The sequence below is a fragment of the Chanos chanos genome, chromosome 2, assembly GCF_902362185.1.
Source record: "Chanos chanos chromosome 2, fChaCha1.1, whole genome shotgun sequence".
Classification (NCBI taxonomy): Eukaryota; Metazoa; Chordata; class Actinopteri; order Gonorynchiformes; family Chanidae; genus Chanos; species Chanos chanos.
In genome coordinates this window covers 15,663,336-15,682,862 of record NC_044496.1, presented here as the reverse complement: position 1 = coordinate 15,682,862, position 19,527 = coordinate 15,663,336, and the positions used below count along the sequence as shown (strand labels likewise).

The window sequence follows — 19,527 nt, the reverse complement described above, 5'->3', positions numbered from 1 at the left end:
GAATGTATACTGAAATCTTCAACATCTCAAATGCTTAGTTGGTTTTACAAAAGAGAACGGTGTTTGCTGAACAGCTACACCAGCAGTGTCCTTGGCGTCTCTGTACAGACACCATTTCCTGCTTCCTTTCTGCACTCTCCTCGCACTAAAGACAAGTCAATATCCATAGTCCATTAGCTTGCAGTAAAACACACAAATGCCTTGTGATGTGACGACGGGCAGTTTGGGGGGGGGGATTAAGAGAAGCCAGCAGCACTAAAACAGCCTGCTGAAGGGGTCTAGAGTAGCATTTCAAAGAAATAACCAATTTAAAAAGTCAATCGTCCAAGACATACATACAAGTTTCAGACAGAAATCTGTGTTGTACTTGATATTAAAGGGGTCCTTAGGTCCCCAGGAATCCTTCATTCTGAATCGAACACTTAGGCTATTCCTATGTAGAGATGTGCCAATACTACTCGTTGGTATTTGTAGGGGGTCGACATGTTTACACTGATGTATAATGACGTAGCCTGTAAACTGCTGCAAAACTAACAACGGGGCAATAGCAAAACACCCATAAACTTGGAGTGATGATTTCAGCTTTTCAGAATGTCTTTAAACTTCAGTACAAAGAAAGTAAAACAGTTAATTGCAATATTTGTAACTCAACTATTCCAAGGAGTGGTACAAATACAAAGGAGTACAACGCCAGCTTTATGAAAAAAAGACACATTTGTTAACATGGAAAAGTAGAGGATCAGTCTCTGCGCGGTTTTTAACGAGATTCTAGGGAAGCAGTCACCAGGCATGGAGGCAGTGGTCACAAGCACAGCAATACATGAAGACCTACCACAAAGAGCCAGATATCACAAAGTCAGATCATGGCCTAACCTACTGGACAAGCAACTCAATCTGATTCCCCTCCTATGTCTTCCAAAGCTCAGAAGTTTCTCTCAACACCATGTAGCAGTGTCAAGAGTGAAAGACTCTTTGGCATAGCTTCTCAAGTTGCTAACAAAAGCTGACTTGCATATGAGAGAGCAGAAATGTTTAGTTTTATCAAGAAAAACCTTCCCCTCACATTTATCTAGCCAGGCTACATAAGTTTCCCATGTTTATCGCCAGGTACCCAGACTATTTGAAGCTGAAGGTTTTGTAGGGAAGGCACTTAAACATTTCTGCTTTCCTGCAGGATAAATCAACTACAGGGGCTTAAGTATTTATTAATTTTCTTAGAGCTAAAAATGTTGTTCTGGCAAAATAGTAGGTAATAAACATTTTCTCTGATTAAAAGTAAGAACTATCAGCATTCACCATCACCACTCAGCATTGGCCAGTAAAACCAAATACTTGGTACTTCTATCGACTTTACAAAATTTGTATCGGTGCACCTCCACACCTACAGGCTGTGATAGGCAGCCCCTGACAAGTAGTGTCATAATGCATCCAGGATCCAGGTTAATCAAGGCACCAGTCAGCATCTGAACAATGAGTAGGTTAAATGCTGTAGCAGGAAAACCCTGCAGTAACACAGCTTAGTGATCCTGGGTTACAAAAAAGCCAGAGCCTGAATGGTAAATACAGTTGACTTTTAAGCACTGATAAACAAAGCTAGTACAGCTATGTACCATATTGCAAAACACAGTAAACTGTGATGCAATATTTGTTCAAGGCAGAACCTCATTTCTGTAACAGACATGGCTGTCAACCATATTGCCGATATCAAAGAGGACGGCCATTTTAGACATTGTACATTATTATTATGGGTAAGCAAAATAAAAAGATCAAAAAGAGGTAACTTAATTGGGATCTGGTGCATGTAGTGGTGGAGGAAGCACCTGTGCTGTACTCAGTAACAGCCCTGATAGTGTTCAGTCTCATTGTGCTCAACATGCCATTTCTGCCCCACTGCCTTCAAGGCAGTAGTTTCAGCGTTTGAACAGCTAATTATATGATCTGTGATTCCTTTGGACCATTCAGTGTGGCAATTTTTGGTCTTGAAGTTTTCCGTTTCACATTACAAACTACGGCTGCATGTTTGAGGAAATGAAAGAAATCTGACCAAAGTTAAAGAGTTAAAAATAATAAATGACTCTCTGAACAACAATGATACAGCTATTGAGAGAATCAGCAAGAGTCTGGAACCACAGTTATGGTTCCCATGTTTGTGAAATTATTTTTAAACCGCCCTGGACACTGTCTGTTCAAACTGCGGCATGGGAATCCGCAAAAAAGAAATTCATCATCATTCTGGAGACAGGTTAATACGCAAATATTCTCAGACTAACGAGATATAACGACTAAGTAGGAATTTCTCTGGACAAAGCTACTGTTGTCTTGAGAAGCAGTCTTAGTATTCTGCTAAATACATCTCACAAACCAAAGCATAGCTCTAGGCAGGTATGTTGAGCTATGGTTCAAAGCATCTGGATGCACATTTCCAACAAAGGACAGACCTGATGTGTTGCATGTCATTCCCCTCCAGCCCTTTCACCCAACAGAGCAGCCCAAGCTTAGCACTTACTGCTCTAAAGAGACTCCAAAAACACAATTCCTTAAAGTTCAATGTTAATGAGTGGATTTCATAAAGGAATTGCAGAGATTCTTGACAATCAAATATGGTTACAGTCCTCTGAACAAAGATCTCGATCAGCATAAGAAGTTAAGCACATACAAAGCAAAACAAAGAGGGACCTTGCCCTACTGAACTTAGTCACTCATACAGAGACCGATTTTTCTGAACAAACCAAAGTGCGCAGAAAGAGCGATATGGCTCTACTGATTTAGGTCTTAACTCTGCAGTCCTTTGAAAAGAATGAAGAGCTGGTGGAAATGTTTCATACAAGTGAAGCCCTAGCCAAATACGGTGATTTGTAACATCTCAGTCATGAGGAACAGCGAGAACAGAGGAGACTGGGGTCAGCTGCAACCCCCACTGAGAACATAAATTGAGTGTCTGCACATGCAAAGCAAGGTTCTCCCTCATTCAAGACAGGAAGGAGTTGTTGCCCTGCAAAAACTGCACCACATTTCCAAAACATAATACTATATGAAATGTATAAACTAAGTACACAAAATATACATCTTATTTCTGTTTCCACACATTTTGTAGACAATTCTACAGTGTATATGCAAACCTTTGGACTGCAAACACCAGCACTGATGGTCCAAACCTTTGTTAAACACCAGCACAGGGTGCCAAATCCTGGTAGAGAAGGTCACAATTTGTAACAACCTATGCCAAAGCTAACTGTAAGGACTAACCACTTGAAAACCACAAAACATTTCTGAAAACTTTGTTAGGCCTACATCACAATACACAATGTCAGGGAAAATCCCATTAGTTATTATGCGGGCACACTGATTAGCCCAAATCCAATATGAAAATAGTTTCATGTACCCCTGGCTCAGCAACTAAAGAAAAATAAGGGTAGGGGCATATTAGTTCTTGTTGTATACTACATTCATGTTAAAACACTTGATTTAATCAGAAATTATGCAACATCCGTTAGAAGTCTTTTCCAGTGAAGTGCTCCATGCAAACTAAGCAGGTAAATGACAAGAAATGCTCATGCAAAACAGGAAGCTGAGCCTTCTATGTGCTTCAGTATTCTGCACGTACAACCAACTTGAAGCAAAGCATCCAGTTAAACTGAAAGTCAGCAGAAATTCATCAACTGTACGGAGAACAAGAGCCAAGTCACAGTAGCAGTTAAGAAACCTACCACAGAGATCAAGCTCTCAACAAGCCAATTTAATCAACATCAACACATCTAGGTCCTTAGCACAAAAAATAGACAATTATGTTCTTTCAAAATGGCAACTGTGTTTTTAAAGGAACAGTTTAACATTCTGGCATAGTCCACAGTCAGTGTCTCAAAATGGTGAGAGGGAAATCTCTAGGGACACCAATATGTCATAAAACCCTCAGCTGCAGCCTGCGATCTTGTTCTCTCAATGTTTGAACGAAACACCTGCATATAAGAGCCTGGTTTCACAGCTGTTAAATTCCAGATCAGATCCATTTCTGGAATTCATTCATTCCCATATAAAATGTCTTAGATTGCAACTGGAATAAAGAAAAAAAGAAAACATAATAAAAAGTATCATGGAATACGACCATGACTTTGATCATTCACAGAAGCATATGGGGATGTTCCACGCAGCAGCACCCACACCTAAAGCTCAAATACAGTTAAGACAGGTAACTGTCAATGCACACTGAAGGATGAGTAGCTATTCAGAAGATTTCAAACTCATGAATCTGACCATGACAGTGTGACAAATCAGGGAGTTCATCACTTCACTTAGCAATGTCTAATTTTCCATGAGGCAAACCTTTGTTGGCCAACTTCATTCTCTTTAGTGTATACTGTGCCAATTCATAGCACAAATTAAATGGCCCATAAAGCCTGCAAACTTGTCTAATCGACTACGGGGCCTTTACAGGTTGTACTAATGACATATTCAACATTCTAAAACACACATTCAAGTCATTTAAGTCTGAATCAAAATATTCTGTGTCTTGTCAAAAGTCTGGCTTTAGGAATGGATGAATTAAAGACACAAAATCAACAGATCAACCATGCCACAACCCAGGAAACTATATGACATACAATACATTCTAATCAGTGTCATGACAGATCAGACACTCCCAACAAACAGAGAAGGCACGAAGTGGCCTGTCAGTTTAAACATCCTACTCAACGAGATTCCATGGACCACATGCCACACATTCTAGAGCTCATCCAGCTTTTACTTCCACTTACACATCCTCTAGACACTTTGCTATGTAGACCATACAAAGACGCAGATGGTTTGCATGCATGGTGCTTCTGTCAAATCTATACAGGTCCACACAGTCATATGACCATGAAACATTTTATCTGTCAGCAATCCAGCAGTACACACACTTGTTATACATCACACATTTTCACTGACCATTTATGTTCCATGTTAGAAGTTAAGAAAAGTTTGGTTCAACTAAAGGAAACTAAAATGAAATTTACAAGCTAAATGCAAGGTACTTGTACACAAAACTACAATACTGTTGAGTTTGGCCAGCAAGTGTTGTCAGCACATCCCTTTAAAGTTAAACCATGAGGGTCTGAATCCTGGCCAGGAGCAATTTCTATTCAGCAGACAAGTAGGGGTTCCGCAGAAAGCAGAAAAGTAGTGCTTTGCTAAAATAATATTATTGAGATTAAACTATTGATTCAGTTAATGAATTTTAACTGAAGCTGACACGGCCATCAAACGCTGTCCTAAATATAAAGCTCAAATACAAAAGGAAGATTTAATCACTTATAAAGGCTTTTAGTGGAAAAAAAATCTAATTCTTCATAAAATAGGAAAGTACATAGCCTATCCTTCCGATGAATTACTGTACCTTGAGTCATGATGTGGACTACAATTTAATTCACTATCCCAACAAATGCAATAAAACAGAAATGGGACCAAGCACTGACAAGCTACAAGACAAATTAAAACTCTGACAAACCAGACTCAGTAAACTAGTTCTCTACTTACTGCCACACAGAGGGTTACGAGAGCTATATGTGAGGAAATAACTGAAAATCAGCACTTATTATGCCACATTATTCAAGTGAAAGGAACGGGGACATTGGACGTAATATACAAAGGCCAGTTTGTTCTTAAAAACAAAAAAGATGAATCAGTAGTGTGGAGTTCTACAACAAAAAAAAAAACTGCCAACCACTGCATCTGGAGCAGTGTTTTATTGTGCTGATGTACTGGGCTCTCTAGACACAATACTTTACTGACACATGGAACCTGTATTCAGATGTTCTAGAAAAACACTTTAGAAATAAATACTTAAAAGTATGAACATCTCTCTAAAGAAACCTTTAATAAATATTGAAAACTGCATTCATTCATTAAAGAAAATTATAAAACAGGAAGAGAAGAGGAACAAAGGCAGATAATTCTCGTGACAACAAAAGAAGCCTAGGTGGTAACAAAACAGTCATAGAAGCTAACCTTTACACAGTCATGTAAATTAAACATTCCCAGAATAAAGGCCTGGCTTACTGAATCAGGATGCATGTTAACCAGGAAACAATAAAAGATGAATGAGTGGAAGATGCAGAACTGATACTGTACTGTAAACAACATCATTCAACTCCAGGCTGCAGTGAAGGTGCTCCTGAGGCAAAAACCATAGAATGCAAGGGCACAAAAACCAACAAGGAAATGTTTAATGCATGTCATCAACCACCCACATGGCTCAAACAAATTGAATAACTTATTCTTTGAGTTCCTATACAAAAGAAAAGAAGGATGCAAAGTAAATACAAAGCCCACTCACTCGCCATAAATACTGCTAACAAGAGCTAGAACTTCCAAATTTTTGCAATTTGGCCTACATAAAATGTCCTGTAATCCTGAGCGCAAAGTTCTTTAATACTACTGTGTACTTGGTCAAAGGTTTGAATCATCTGCACAACAAATACACTGTTCAAACAATGGCACTGCGCAGACTTACAAATTACGGGAAAAAAGTGTCCATCACAGACATTTTCTGCATCACGGTACCAAAGTTCAGCCTGAGGCCACAATAAACACAAGTCTGCTGGTTTCAACATGTGGCAAAATAAATATTTTTTATTTTACCACCTAATTATTTACTTGAGTCATTACAAGAAAGGGTGTGTTTAAATAACAAAAAAAACCCACTCTAAAAGCCAAGTGAAAGTATACTTAACATTGCTCAAAAGATGATGGAAACACACATTTTCTTAGGTCTACTTTATGACTGCATCTGTCACTCACACACAACACAACAGGTCAGATTCCATCTGTGGGTCAGCCGTAACTCAAGCAAAAAAATCATGTTTCTGAATAACAATGAAGGATAACCTGCTTTATGACTGCAAAGGGCTTTATTTAGGAACAAATTCACTACCGCTTGGTGGATTTTGATTAGCAAGTACAACGAGCTGACGCAAGGTCTCAGAAGCCATTGATGCCAATGTATCACGTGTCGTCCAGGAACAGAGATAATGGTGAAATCTCGCTCAGTGAACATTTTTGTTATGCAACCCACAAAAACGTAAAATCCATAAAGTTTTGAGCACACTGATAGCAACTGAAGTATCTCCTAGAAAGAAAATGAATATCTTTGTACATATACCTGTTATACAGATCATGTCACTATAATTTAGACACAGACAACTTGGACTGTCTCAAACATTTCATGCTATCTGGCAAAGATTTTGATGGATATTTGATGTCCTTTAGCTGTCTGTTTTGGATGCCGAATTACATTTTTTGTCCTTTTGAGGACAAGCAATAACGAGGACATGGATCCATGGTGTGTGAGAGACGTTGAGCTGAGTACAAAATAAATTCAGCTTTACTTCTAGGTGGAGTATCCCTTTAATCTAGAATTTTGGAATGTGTGTCAAGACACCGTGATTCCTGATTGAAACCAGACCTTATTTGTGCGCAAAAACACGAACCATGGCAAATCCATATAACTAAATAAATAATTCTCTTGTAAGATTCCCACAGAGTCGTTGCTTGGAAAAATGACCTTAATGTTTTCCTAGGTTATTTGGCAATTTTTTCTCTTATACAAATGCAGACATATGCACACAAACCCACAGCAACCTTGAAAAGCTCAAATAATACTTAAATTACTACTCACATTCCCATGGTTAATGAAGCCATGTTTTCTGGCTACTCGGTTAGCTTCCTCTTCTCCACCAGTGATATGGACGGCCCATGTGTTGGTGTAAACCTTCTGGCCCTGGGACAGTCTTGTCACAGAGTTTGAAAGGATCAGTAGTGATGCAAGTAACAATGAAACCAGTCTGAGATCCATCAGAGATGGTGGAGGTTATCAGACTTGGAGTTCCTAATGTGACCAAGTTGCTCAGCACAGATGTCTTCTATAACTTCTGTGCTGCCCTGGGCACATGAAAGGAGGCAAAGGAGGCAGGGTGGAATCAGCACAGCTCAGGAATCACCTGTGAAGAGCACAAGAGAAAATCGTGGCGAAAAATGATGCAATCAGCAATGGTCAAGACACATAAACGAAGGCGAAACAAGGTGCTTTTCTACTGCAAAGCTTAAACTAATTTTAAAAATACAAGGAGCCAAGGGCATGACTGTGTACTATACAATTTAGAAACATAAACAGGATGTGAGCCTCAAAAACTAACAAGCAAACTCATGTAAGTTAAAATATTAATGGTCTAAAACGTCAGAACCAGTATGCTACCTGACAAACTCAACAACAATGAGGGAAAACGAATGGAACTCCCTAATCATGCATTATATAACAACTGTGTTTTCCCCTGTCGCACAATACTTCCTGTGTTTCCTCAGTAAATAACACAAAATGGGGCAAAACAAAAGTACAACTGACAACTAATTTCAGAGACTGACTTTGTGTGATGTAGCTATGGGCTTTAACATCTAGTCCGATAGGTTCTGTAATCCATGTTGAGGCTCAGCCAGACCACAGATTCCTAGTACGGAAATGTACTAGGCAAATAGAGCTGATATTCTATTCTATTCTATTCTTCAACCTCAAAAAAAAAAAGCAGGACCAAACTAACCTATTAAGAAGACCGTAAAAAGTACTCTAAAACACAGTAGCCTAAACAAATCTTGGTTGTAAGAAATGTGACGCATTAGTTCAGAAACCTCTCTCTGTCAAATGTTGTTGAACTCAGTACCAGGGAAACACTAATTCTTGATGCCCACCCCCTCTTTTTGGCAACATCTTCAGACAGGTGAACAATACATTACAAAACCTCTACTACACAATTACACAATTTTTCTGTCAGGGAAAAAATTGCTCTTAACTAACATACAAAGTTATCCACATCTAAACACAAACTACTCAATGGTGGGACATTACTTTGGAATAAACGGGGCACCCTTGTCATATACTGAAGAAGTAATAGCAGAAAACCTCCCTGCATTGTTACAGCAGTTACTGTGAAATGCAGTCACTCTTTCCATGACAATTTCAAAGCATGCAGACATGTCTTAACACTACAGTAAATGCTCTGACATCCTGCTTTTCACAGGTAGCCAGCTCTACCTGTTCAGCAACAATATTATATTTCAGACACAATTAGTATAAAAGGTAGAGAAAAAGAGTGACTGAATTCACCATCCACTAGTGTGTGTGTGTCACAGACACTGGATGAAATGAAATGGTTCTCTAATAAATGTTCATAAATAAACAGCTGTGAGCAAGCTCTGTTGCTGATATTTGAGAGCAACAAACAGGCTGGTTTAAAAGATCTGCACCAAACTTGGAAGGATCCCATCTTCCATATGATCAGATAAGGGTGTCTTTTGTCACAAGTGTAAAATATTCTTATTTTGTGAGGTTAAAGCCCAATAGAGGCTAAATTACACTACAACACTAAATACGTAAAATAAATAGGTTGGTGTTGATTTAGGTTTTTTGCCCAGTCTAAGACATTACTTTTATCTTCAGTCTTCAAGCAAAGAGTTACACAATATGACCATTAAATCATTAATAAAAGCATCAAGTACAACCATACAAGGCACACTTACATTACACTCAAATCATGACATCAATTGCCACAGGAGAAAAGTAATCTATGGAGGACATCCCAAAGCATGGAATTTTCACACTTAACTATAAATTAACCACTGAATTATGTCTCAACTACAGTCTGCCTCAATATGACATCGATGACAAAAGGTTTTCAAACATTTGTTTCTTCGAAGTTAATCAATAGCTTACAATGTTTTTTTTAATACTAAACAGTTATCAAACAACTGGATTGCTTTACTTCCAGGCGGATTAGGCTTTCTTTCTCACCTGAAATAAGGAAACAAAACCTATTCTACAAAGACAAAAATTTAAATTTTTTGGAGGAAAAAAAACCACCCCCAGCTGCAACAGTATTGTCTTAATGTATACAATTTCACTAATATGAAGGAACATTTTGCAAACAGCAGAAGAATGAAAAAAGCAGAACTGCACTGAAATGTGGCCATATTTTATTCTGTGAAAAGCAGGAAGCATAGTCCATCATGAAGGAAACTTACTCTGAAGACATACTTGAATGTTTTCCTTTTCTGAACCTTCAATTAACTCTTGTGAAAAACTCATATCGCATGGAACATATTAGCAATGAACCCATCAGTGAAGTAAAATGCACAGGTGAACTATGATAACAAAAACTTTTCCAGAAACAGTTTCACCACTAAAGTTGCACAAGACATTGCAAAAAACAACCCTATTCTTTTGCAACAAAAAACTACGCACCTCATTCACTTGGACCAAAAAACCATCGTTGTCACTACAGTGCAAAGGCCATTTACATTCTGTCGAATTAGTTACGCCACTACATGCCTATCTGTGAGCCTTTAATCACTTACAGGTGTTCCAACGACCACGAAACACATGGCACGTGACTTAATGAAGTTATCAAAGTTAAAATGGTGTTAGAACTTTGACAAATTCTCTCCTTTGTCACAGATCAACATGTAATGAGACCGTTACAGAAAGACATTTCACATATTTAAAGACATGTGTTGTCACGCTGTAATCTTTAAAAAGTACAAAATTAAAGCCTGAAGACATAAGTGTGAAAAACAAAGGGATATATACTCACTTGTGTTCTTATTTAGCGCTTGTTTGTACCGGTGAGGTACGACACAAATAAGTGAACACCCCCGATTGTCAACCTTTAATTCTGTGCTGACATCGACTTAAAACCGCATCCACCCTTATGACATCACTAGAGTCACACTTTGATTACACCATAAAGCCCTAGAGTGGTAAAGCTAAACAACGTTGAGTTGTTTTGGGAAAAAACAGATGAGATTTAAACATTTCAAAGAATTCAGAACAAAGTTAAGTGTAACATGGATTTCCCTGGTGGAAATCAGCACAATTATGGTGAACGTACAAAAGGGATTTACTGTAGTTTTCTGTCTACAATAGCCACGCTTAAAGTTGACTGCCTTCAACTTTAGGCTGAATAGGTAAAGTTCAAGAGGTAATCTTACTTAAACACGATATAAATGTGGCCAGTAGAGGAGCAGCTGGATGAAACTGACAAGAGGTTAATGTTGTTCTGTCCTGATAAAAAAGATTATCATAAACCATTTAACTTTCACTTCAGAATGGTAGCATGCGATAGTTAAGCCCCAGTAACTCTCCTCTAACTTCTTTAAAAACAGACAACCTACTCAATCCCCCAGGTGTAAAAGCATCGTAAACCAAACTATAACCTCCAAGACGTGCATTTAGTGTTTTACATAAACATGCAAACTGACTTCCCGAACATATTACTAGTGCGTTTAGTTTGTGTGAATTTAATGACCCGAACGTGAGAAATACACGTACCTCTGTACATAACAGCAATGGTCTACAATATCTGGTCGATCAATTTAGGTTTGGGTAAACAGACAAACAGGCTGTTCAAAGGAGAAGTTTCCTTTAACTTTACTACCAAAGAAGTCCCACCCCGTCCCACTACACAAACACCAAGAGCAGCTAAATTACCCTACTACATGCATGATGAGCATGATCAATCATACTTACCACAAGTCCTCGCTGAACTTATGCAGCGGAACTACTGGCATTAAAGTGATGTATTCTTAAACCGTCTCCTTTAAAGAGTTTAAGGACACTCGGTTAGAATTTTCCCAGCATACCGCAGCAATGTATCTTGCTACGTAGCGCTATGTCATACGTTTCTAACCTCAACTCTTAAGTGTTTTTGTTTGACGGTGAGACCTGACTAAATCTGGGGTAGTCTGGAAGATCGAAGAAAACCCAAATGTCAACAGCATCTCAAATCTCACTTGCCTAACAAGAGGCGAATATCTTCTATAGCAGCGTCGTCATATTTCGGCTGTAATCCATTTATGATTCTCTTCAAGATATATCCGTACACTAACACTTGGGTTTAAAAACGACAGTGATACATTACACATTAAGTCTGCCAATTAGCCTAATTCCCTGTACTGTCCAGACACCCTGCCCTAGGCTCCACCTGGCAAAACGTTAATGTTAGTAGTTTACAACTCTGTGCACGCACCTTATCTACTGTACAACAGGGAAACTTTGCGATTGCTTTGGTGACTCCGTCTCACAATATGCGACGAAACAATAACACAGTGATCCATTTGTCGCGAACCCAGTTTTGACCGAGATATCAACATAATTGCTGTAGTATATAGTGATTAAAAAATTGAGATATTTAACAGATAAACGAGATTAACAACGTACACCTCCCCTTAACGAACAGCTTGGAGAGGCGGTCCTCACTGTTTCCCAGGAAGTACGTCACAACATGGAGAGGGATGACTCGCAGCTGCCGACGCCTGCTGTGCAGGAAAAGCGGGTTTTCTTGCTCCATCTACTGGATCTACTACGTCCACCTTCACTTGTTATTACGTTAACTTATTAGAACAGCCATTAAGGTTCACTGTTACATTATTGTTGTTGTTGTTGTTGTTGTTGTTGTTGTTCTCGTTACTGATGTTGTTGTTGTTGTTGTTGCTGGTGCTGCTGCTGCTGCTGTTAATTGCTGTTAATACCACTACTACTACTACTACTACTATTACTACTAATAATAATAGTAATGATGATGATGATGATGATAATTATTATTATTGTTGTTGCAATAATAACTTGACCACATACATATCAAAATCTTCAAGAGAATGTTGTGCAAAATAGCAACAGATGTCAAGAATGTTGACCAGGCAGTGATATGGAGACCCTCATTATTGGGCACTGTGAGCATCATTGCTCCTAGTTCATCATACCTCTCTGTTTTGCCTATGAGGTTTGAGATATAAACAAGACAAATCAGATCCAATACATCCTTCAACTTGGCCACACAGCTGTCATCTTAACTCAGTTTAACTTGTCCCTGTCTATTAGAATAATAATATAAAAAGAATGCAAGTTTATTTAGAGCCCAATAACACTTTTTATAGTCTCAAAGGGCTTTACATGTCTATAACAAAGTCAAATCAGAATTATATTATCCATAAGTCAGAGAAAATAGATAAGTCTTTAGTTGAGTTTTAAAGATATGGAGAGAGTTTGCCTCCTTAATTTCTGTTGGTAAACCATTCCAGAGGGAGGGAGAGCAGTAGGAAAATGCTCGGTTGCCAGTGGACTTTTTTTTTTAACTCTTGGAACAATTAATAGTCCAGAATCTTGAGAGCACAGGGTACAGGGGGGATTATAGGGTGTAATTAAATCAGAACCTATTATGAACCTTCAGCCTAGATTTCATCAGAGTGTGTGAGGTGGTCTTGCAGAAGCATCTACAAAGAAAATAAAAAAGACGGCAAAAACATTTTACAATTATTATAATGTTAAGGCATTATAAAGGTCATGAGAAAGCAAGGATGTCAATTACCTAGGAATTTACCCTTGTATAACAATGGGTGGTAAGGTGGCAACTTAGATGTACTTTGAGAGCTAGCTGAGTCAGGCACAAAAAGGAGCTGGTCCTTGTAAAGACTTTACAGATTGTTCCAAGTCTAGCCAGGCGCTGATTTGAAAACTGTACAGAAGTGCTTACAACGAGGAAAGATTTTTCACCGTTCAGCACTCTAGCATGATCACATTCCTCCCTGTCCCCCAAAGCAGAGGATGTGCATCTTTCCATGTTCTGTCTTACTCTCCATGCTGAAAGCAGTGCCTCCTATAGCCTTTATATTTTACTCACCTACAAAGCGCACTGTCCTTTTTGTAAAGTTCTTATTTATTTGCTTAGCACAATGTATTGATAAAGAAATACATGAATGTTTGAAATGCTGATGAAGAGAGGAGTGCAAGTATGAACTCTAAATTGACTATGTGAGCTACATTTCAGCATCTCTATCAGCCTGCCTAAATGACCATGCAGGTTTACTGACTGCCATAGGAATAAAGGGCAGAATAGGAAGCAAGTGGAAGAAATAAAACAATTAATATAACTAGGGCATCAACATCTTTTGGCACTTAAGCCCTTGAAAACACATAGTCATAAAGCACATATAACAAGATAAACACTATTTCGTACACTGACCCAAAGACTAAAGTATTTTGAGATCAATGAAAAGCAAGTGATCATGTTCAGTCTCTTATTTCATATGAAGACATAGTCATTGATAATCACTGCCACCACCTGAGTGTGTGTCCATTTCTTGTATACCTTGAATAATGTTTATTCTCCTTACCATTGTTTGCTTTAATGGCTGTAGTGTGCATCTTTGACCTTAACACATACACTCATCTGTACTTTCACTGTTCTGGGGGCATGCTCCTTGCCAGTTTACAGAACCAATTAGTACATTTTTGATGGCTATTCAAAAGGTACATCTAAAAAGGTGATTTGAAATATTTCTGTGACCACTACTCTTGTCGGAGTGGCTTTCTCTGAAATAAAGAAATTCCAATAGGGTAATTGTTTAACAGGTGTGAATCACTGTGACGTGCGGCAATGCATTTTAAAGTACTGAATTTTACAGCCGATAAATTCTTCTTCATCTCCATTATCACACGGATGTTAGAGCTTGTAGTGTTAACTGCTCACGTGACTTTATGCTCCTTACTATATTTTCTTTTCTTGGTAATGCTACGCTACTACTGAGATTACTAAATAATAAACTACGTGAGTTCCACTTAAATATTTGTTTAGAGTTCTTGTAACTGCAAATTACAATGAATGTTTGTTCTTTCTATATTTTGGGGCTTTGTGCCGGGGCACAGTATCGGCGACATCTGAAGCGTTCTTCAGATGTCGCTGCTCAAAAGTATTTAATAGGGGCTTCAGTTTTTCGTCGAGTATATCCAAACAGTTCACAAGTCAAAAAGATCGTTTGATATAAAGCTGTGATATCAAGCTTTCAGTCATCAATTTTAAAAAAAACTAACATCCGATCGGAGAAGGTGAATTGCATTGCGTTTGAATTTATAACGAATTAATCAAATCTTTATGGTCAGTGTATTTAATTCATGAACGTAAAGTAAACATCTCGACCAAGTGCCATACAATCGATCACAAACTTATTCAGCGCATAATCACAAGACTTTGTGTATTCGCAGAAGCTCAGTGAGTGTGACATCAGTTGTTGTCGTCATGGTGATAAACTGTAAATATAAAGACACTTTGTAATAAGACTCTTTGGATGCTCTAACTCATAAGATTCATTCAAGTATAAAGTAGTAATTGTCGGCGATATTAGCATTCCCAACACAGTATGGATTTGTACATAAAACGCTATTAACGCAGCCATAAGGAATCTGCAGTAAGTACATGTGTGCTTGCAGTTGTTTATGACTTTCCTTGAAACTTTGTTTCGTTTCTGTAATTCGATATTAACAAATCATTTCTAGCTATCATATTCTAGTCTAAATAGATAACGGCAAGATATGTGGGGTATTCGAGAAAGCGGGTTTAGAGAAAACTCAGAGTTAGTTAACTCAGAGCAAGTAGTAAAGCTCATAATAGAAGACCCTTGCAACTTTGTTTTGCGAGGAGAATGAAGCAAGAGGGATCTTCTACTAGGAGGTTTACCTACTCTGAGTTAACTAACACTGAGTTTTCACCAAACCCGCTTTCCATTTTTCGGGGTAGTGTATGATAAAATCTACTAATGTGTAATTAGAAAAATCTGTATCGATACTTACATCCACTTGATACACTACTATAGAACTCGAGAATACACACCAGCCGTGTGTCGCTTAAAAGGTGAAATGTCTGTTCCAACTCCAAATGTATTAGCAAGACACATGCAATTGATAGGACTGCTTATTATCCGTCCGCGCGAAAGCGTTCTAGATTATAGTTTAAACTGCATGATAAGAAATTACCGTTATACTAGCAAGTAGGATAGGCCAGAAAACCACAAGGTAAATCAGGTAAGCTAAGTAAGCTACAGTCTATTTGTAGTGCAAAATTATGTAGCCTAAATAACTGCTAAAATACTGATCACAAATGGTCAAGAAATGTATAGGACCTTTTGGAAACTAATTTGAATACAAGCTAATTAAAATTAATTTAGACAGTTTATACTGGAGTAGGATTGTCTTTGGTATACGATCTTCAATACGTTCGTTTACGCAGAGACGCTGATTTTGTGGTACACACCGTGTTTTCTTGGTAGACTTCGTCATGATAAGTTTATGCAACCTCATGGCATAACATGACTTTAATAACAGGGTTGTTTTGCTAATGTGTTTTAACGAGCTATATGAAAGTAATTTGATACTAGCACCCTGTATGCTAATTCAATAGCTAGTTGAGGTAGCCAGTAAACTGATGAGCCAAATATTTGAAAAGGGTATCATGAGATCACACATGGTCTGCAAAACAGGTAGTTCTATTCACCTTTTTATTTATTTATTTGTTTATTCGTTTGTTTATTGTAAATACATTTGCTGGCCTCTGTGAGGTAAATTTTTTTTAAAAAAAAAAAACACCTCACAACTCAATGCAAGTGTTTTCTTTTCCTTTATGTAGGAGGGTATTTATTAGATAGAATAACTCAGGTAACTTTCCCACGGTGACAGGTAGCGAGACCAGTGAAGACAGACTAATTTCCTTTGACCATATGGCAGGCATCTTTCTCAAGCTTTTGTCCCCCCAAGCAAAAATTGGTGCTGTGTCTGCTGTTGGGGCTGGAACAATACTAACAGGTTTTCTACTAAATAAGGAACATGTCAGTGCAGCATCTCAAACAAGGAGGATGTACCCAGCCAGGTAAATCATTAACATCAGACAGGCCTTACCTGTAGGTGTGATTTAAATATTTCTGCCGAACAATGTAAAGTACATGTGTACTTACTTCCATAGTTAACATACTCTTGCTCACTTTGGGATCATCTGCTTGTGACAGTGCAGAATATCCAGACTTACGCAAGCACAACAACTGCATGGCCACCCATCTTTCGCCCTCTGTCTATGCGAAATTGTCAGAAAAAGCAACACCCAATGGCTATACAATTGATCAAGCCATCCAAACTGGTGTAGACAACCCAGGGCATCCTTTCATTAAGACAGTAGGCATGGTAGCAGGGGATGAAGAGTCATATCAGGTGATCTATCACAAGGGCATAATGTTTTTAAAAACCCAGAAAGACAAACATATCAGTGTTACTGAAATTTAAAGAATAAAAGCTTTTTAAACCGGTTTTTCAGAAACACATGAATACATATATTATTTTGTTTATTTTGTCAGACAGGATTCACAACTAGGTTTAGTTTAACATAGCCTAGGGTGCTTAAAAAGATCAACCACACTATGTCAAGTGCTAATTCAACTTTAGGAATCTTTACAAACTCCGGTTTCACTTTTAGGCCTTTGCTGAACTCTTCAATCCAGTCATCAAGGAGAGGCATAATGGATATGACCCGTTGACCATGATACATCCTACTGATTTGGATGCCAGCAAGGTAGGGAAAATGTAACAGTATCAAAACCATCTTAACTTTTTACAATATATGTTTCTCAGCTAAAATAGGCATTGTGTTTTGTTTTGTTTTTCCTGAGAATGTAACCACATACTTTTGAAAAATACAGTTTGGAGAAACAAACATTAGATCCAAGAGTTTTATTGCCATATGCACAGCAAAACAGCCAGTTGAACTGTACAATGAAATTTTTACTTTGCCAATCTTCCGTTACGAAAAAAAGAGAAGATTAAATAAATCTTCTTGAATCTTAAATAGAAATAAACCCTATCTAAAATCAGTTGACAAGAGGCCTTTAGCAGTAGAAGATTTCATTATCAGTGTGTCTTCTCAGATCCGAGTGGGTCAGCTTGATGAGAGGTATGTGCTGTCCTCACGAGTGCGGACAGGTCGGAGTATTAGAGGTTTGAGCTTACCCCCTGCCTGCACACGTGCAGAGCGTAGAGAAGTGGAGAGGGTGGTGGTTGATGCCCTCAATGGGCTTAAGGGTGAGCTGGAAGGCCACTATTACAGCTTGACCACCATGACAGAAGAAGAGCAAGAAAAGCTCATTAATGCAAGTAAACTCAGTCCTGGTTTTCAGACATGATGAAATATTAGCAGTGTACATTTCTTGTAACCACATGCATCTCAATAAAGATCTTTATTTTTGTGCCTGTAGGATCATTTCCTTTTTGATAAGCCAGTGTCACCTCTTCTGACTTGTGCAGGAATGGCTCGAGACTGGCCAGATGCACGTGGAATTTGGTAAATAAGCTTATAAAAATGCAGAGAATCGAAAATCTCGAATTAATTATTAATGGAAATACTTTGTGAGAGATTTGTACATCAAAGACATGCCCCCACCCCTTCTCCTAGGTAAAATGTTTTATAAATAAACCAAGTGACAACTGCTGTAGCAAATCTGGTAACAACAGCAATTGCCTTTGTCTCACAAGGCACAATAATCAAAAGAACTTCCTGGTGTGGATCAATGAAGAAGACCACACACGAATCATTTCCATGGAGAAAGGAGGAAATATGAAGAGAGTCTTTGAGCGTTTTTGCAAAGGCCTCAAAGAGGTGAAATCAAGTGAAAATGTTATCTGAGCATTTGATTTATGTATTCTTTCTTCAGGTTAAATATGCCAATGTAAATTACAGAAAAGTTTTTAACAAAATACTGAGTATCTTATTTGATAATTGCTGTCATTACATTAGAAAATAGTAACTCGGAAGGCTATGTATCGACTATAATAGCTTGCTGTCACTATTAGGTGGAGAATCTAATCAAGGAAAAGGGCTGGGAGTTTATGTGGAATGAAAGACTAGGTTACATCCTTACATGCCCTTCAAACCTTGGCACTGGGCTGAGAGCAGGGGTCCATGTTAATTTACCTCGTCTAAGCAAGGTTTGTCCATGATTTTGCATGAGAAACAAAGTGCAACTATGTCTTCTCGTTCAGCTACATGGACCACATAGGTTTCTTTATTTTTTCGATCCAAATGGAATGTTTTAATGAGCATAAATGGTAACACCTATTGCCAGCTTGTTTTCAAGCATTAAAAGTGAACTAAATGTGTGATATGAAGTTTCCTTTATTTGATTGTTTTGATTGTCAATTTGTCACCTTAACCGTAACCACATTTTAAGTTGTAGCTTGAATTTCTTGACCAAATAAGCTCTACTAATATTGCAACAGCAAGAGTGAGAATTAAAATTTGTACTTGTTATTATATTATATATAGGACCCACGATTCAATAAGATTCTGGAGAACCTTCGCCTTCAAAAGCGTGGAACTGGAGGTGTTGATACAGCAGCAATGGGTAGTACTTTTGACATATCAAATCTGGATCGCCTAGGCAAATCAGAGGTGAGATTTTATGTCGTACTGTCTGTTGTTGAAGAGTTGATGGAATCATAATATTAACCACATCTTCAGAGATATGTTTATAATGAGTGTATTTCTGTGTGTGTGTTACAGGTTCAGCTGGTTCAGAGTGTGATTGATGGTGTGAATTACCTGATTGAATGTGAAAAGAGGCTGGAAAGGGGTCAGGATATCCGTATCCCTTCGCCCATCTCAGCATTCAGATAGACTTTCTTCTCTGACTTGTTTT

General features: G+C 38.2%; 2 protein-coding genes across 6 annotated transcripts in view; one reads left to right on the top strand and one right to left on the bottom strand.

Moving 5' to 3' along the window:
* The window catches only part of furina (furin (paired basic amino acid cleaving enzyme) a), a 62,762-nt gene extending 50,537 nt beyond the window's left edge, over positions 1 to 12,225 (bottom strand). The window contains exons 1-3 of one of the 5 annotated variants that reach the window (XM_030764971.1): positions 12,048 to 12,225; positions 11,549 to 11,616; positions 7,652 to 7,973 (exon numbers count right to left, since the gene is read on the bottom strand). In XM_030764971.1, the coding sequence (XP_030620831.1) occupies positions 7,652 to 7,828 (177 nt within the window). In that variant the 5' untranslated portion in view covers positions 7,829 to 7,973; positions 11,549 to 11,616; positions 12,048 to 12,225. Of the gene's footprint in view, positions 1 to 7,651; positions 7,974 to 10,044; positions 10,103 to 10,613; positions 10,701 to 11,350; positions 11,432 to 11,548; positions 11,617 to 12,047 lie in introns of those variants that run through there. The other 4 variants (XM_030764972.1, XM_030764970.1, XM_030764969.1 and 1 more) reach the window with 4 other exon arrangements.
* A 4,341-nt stretch (positions 12,226 to 16,566) lies between these two features.
* On the top strand, positions 16,567 to 19,505 carry LOC115830123 (creatine kinase U-type, mitochondrial-like). The gene is made up of 9 exons (XM_030794170.1): positions 16,567 to 16,715; positions 16,852 to 17,050; positions 17,313 to 17,408; positions 17,761 to 17,982; positions 18,088 to 18,173; positions 18,365 to 18,488; positions 18,683 to 18,817; positions 19,155 to 19,280; positions 19,392 to 19,505. Exons 1-9 carry the CDS (start codon positions 16,567 to 16,569, stop codon positions 19,503 to 19,505), a joined length of 1,251 nt encoding a protein of 416 aa, XP_030650030.1.
* The last annotated feature ends 22 nt before the right edge of the window (positions 19,506 to 19,527 follow it).

Excerpts from the sequence above, each read along its gene's own strand:
- LOC115830123 (XM_030794170.1), top strand. The coding sequence starts at position 16,567 with ATGGCAGGCATCTTTCTCAAGCTTTTGTCCCCCCAAGCAAAAATTGGT. Across the intron at positions 18,174-18,364 it reads CCAGATGCACGTGGAATTTG|GCACAATAATCAAAAGAACT; the intron begins GTAAATAAGCTT and ends TTGTCTCACAAG. Across the intron at positions 18,818-19,154 it reads ATTTACCTCGTCTAAGCAAG|GACCCACGATTCAATAAGAT; the intron begins GTTTGTCCATGA and ends TATTATATATAG.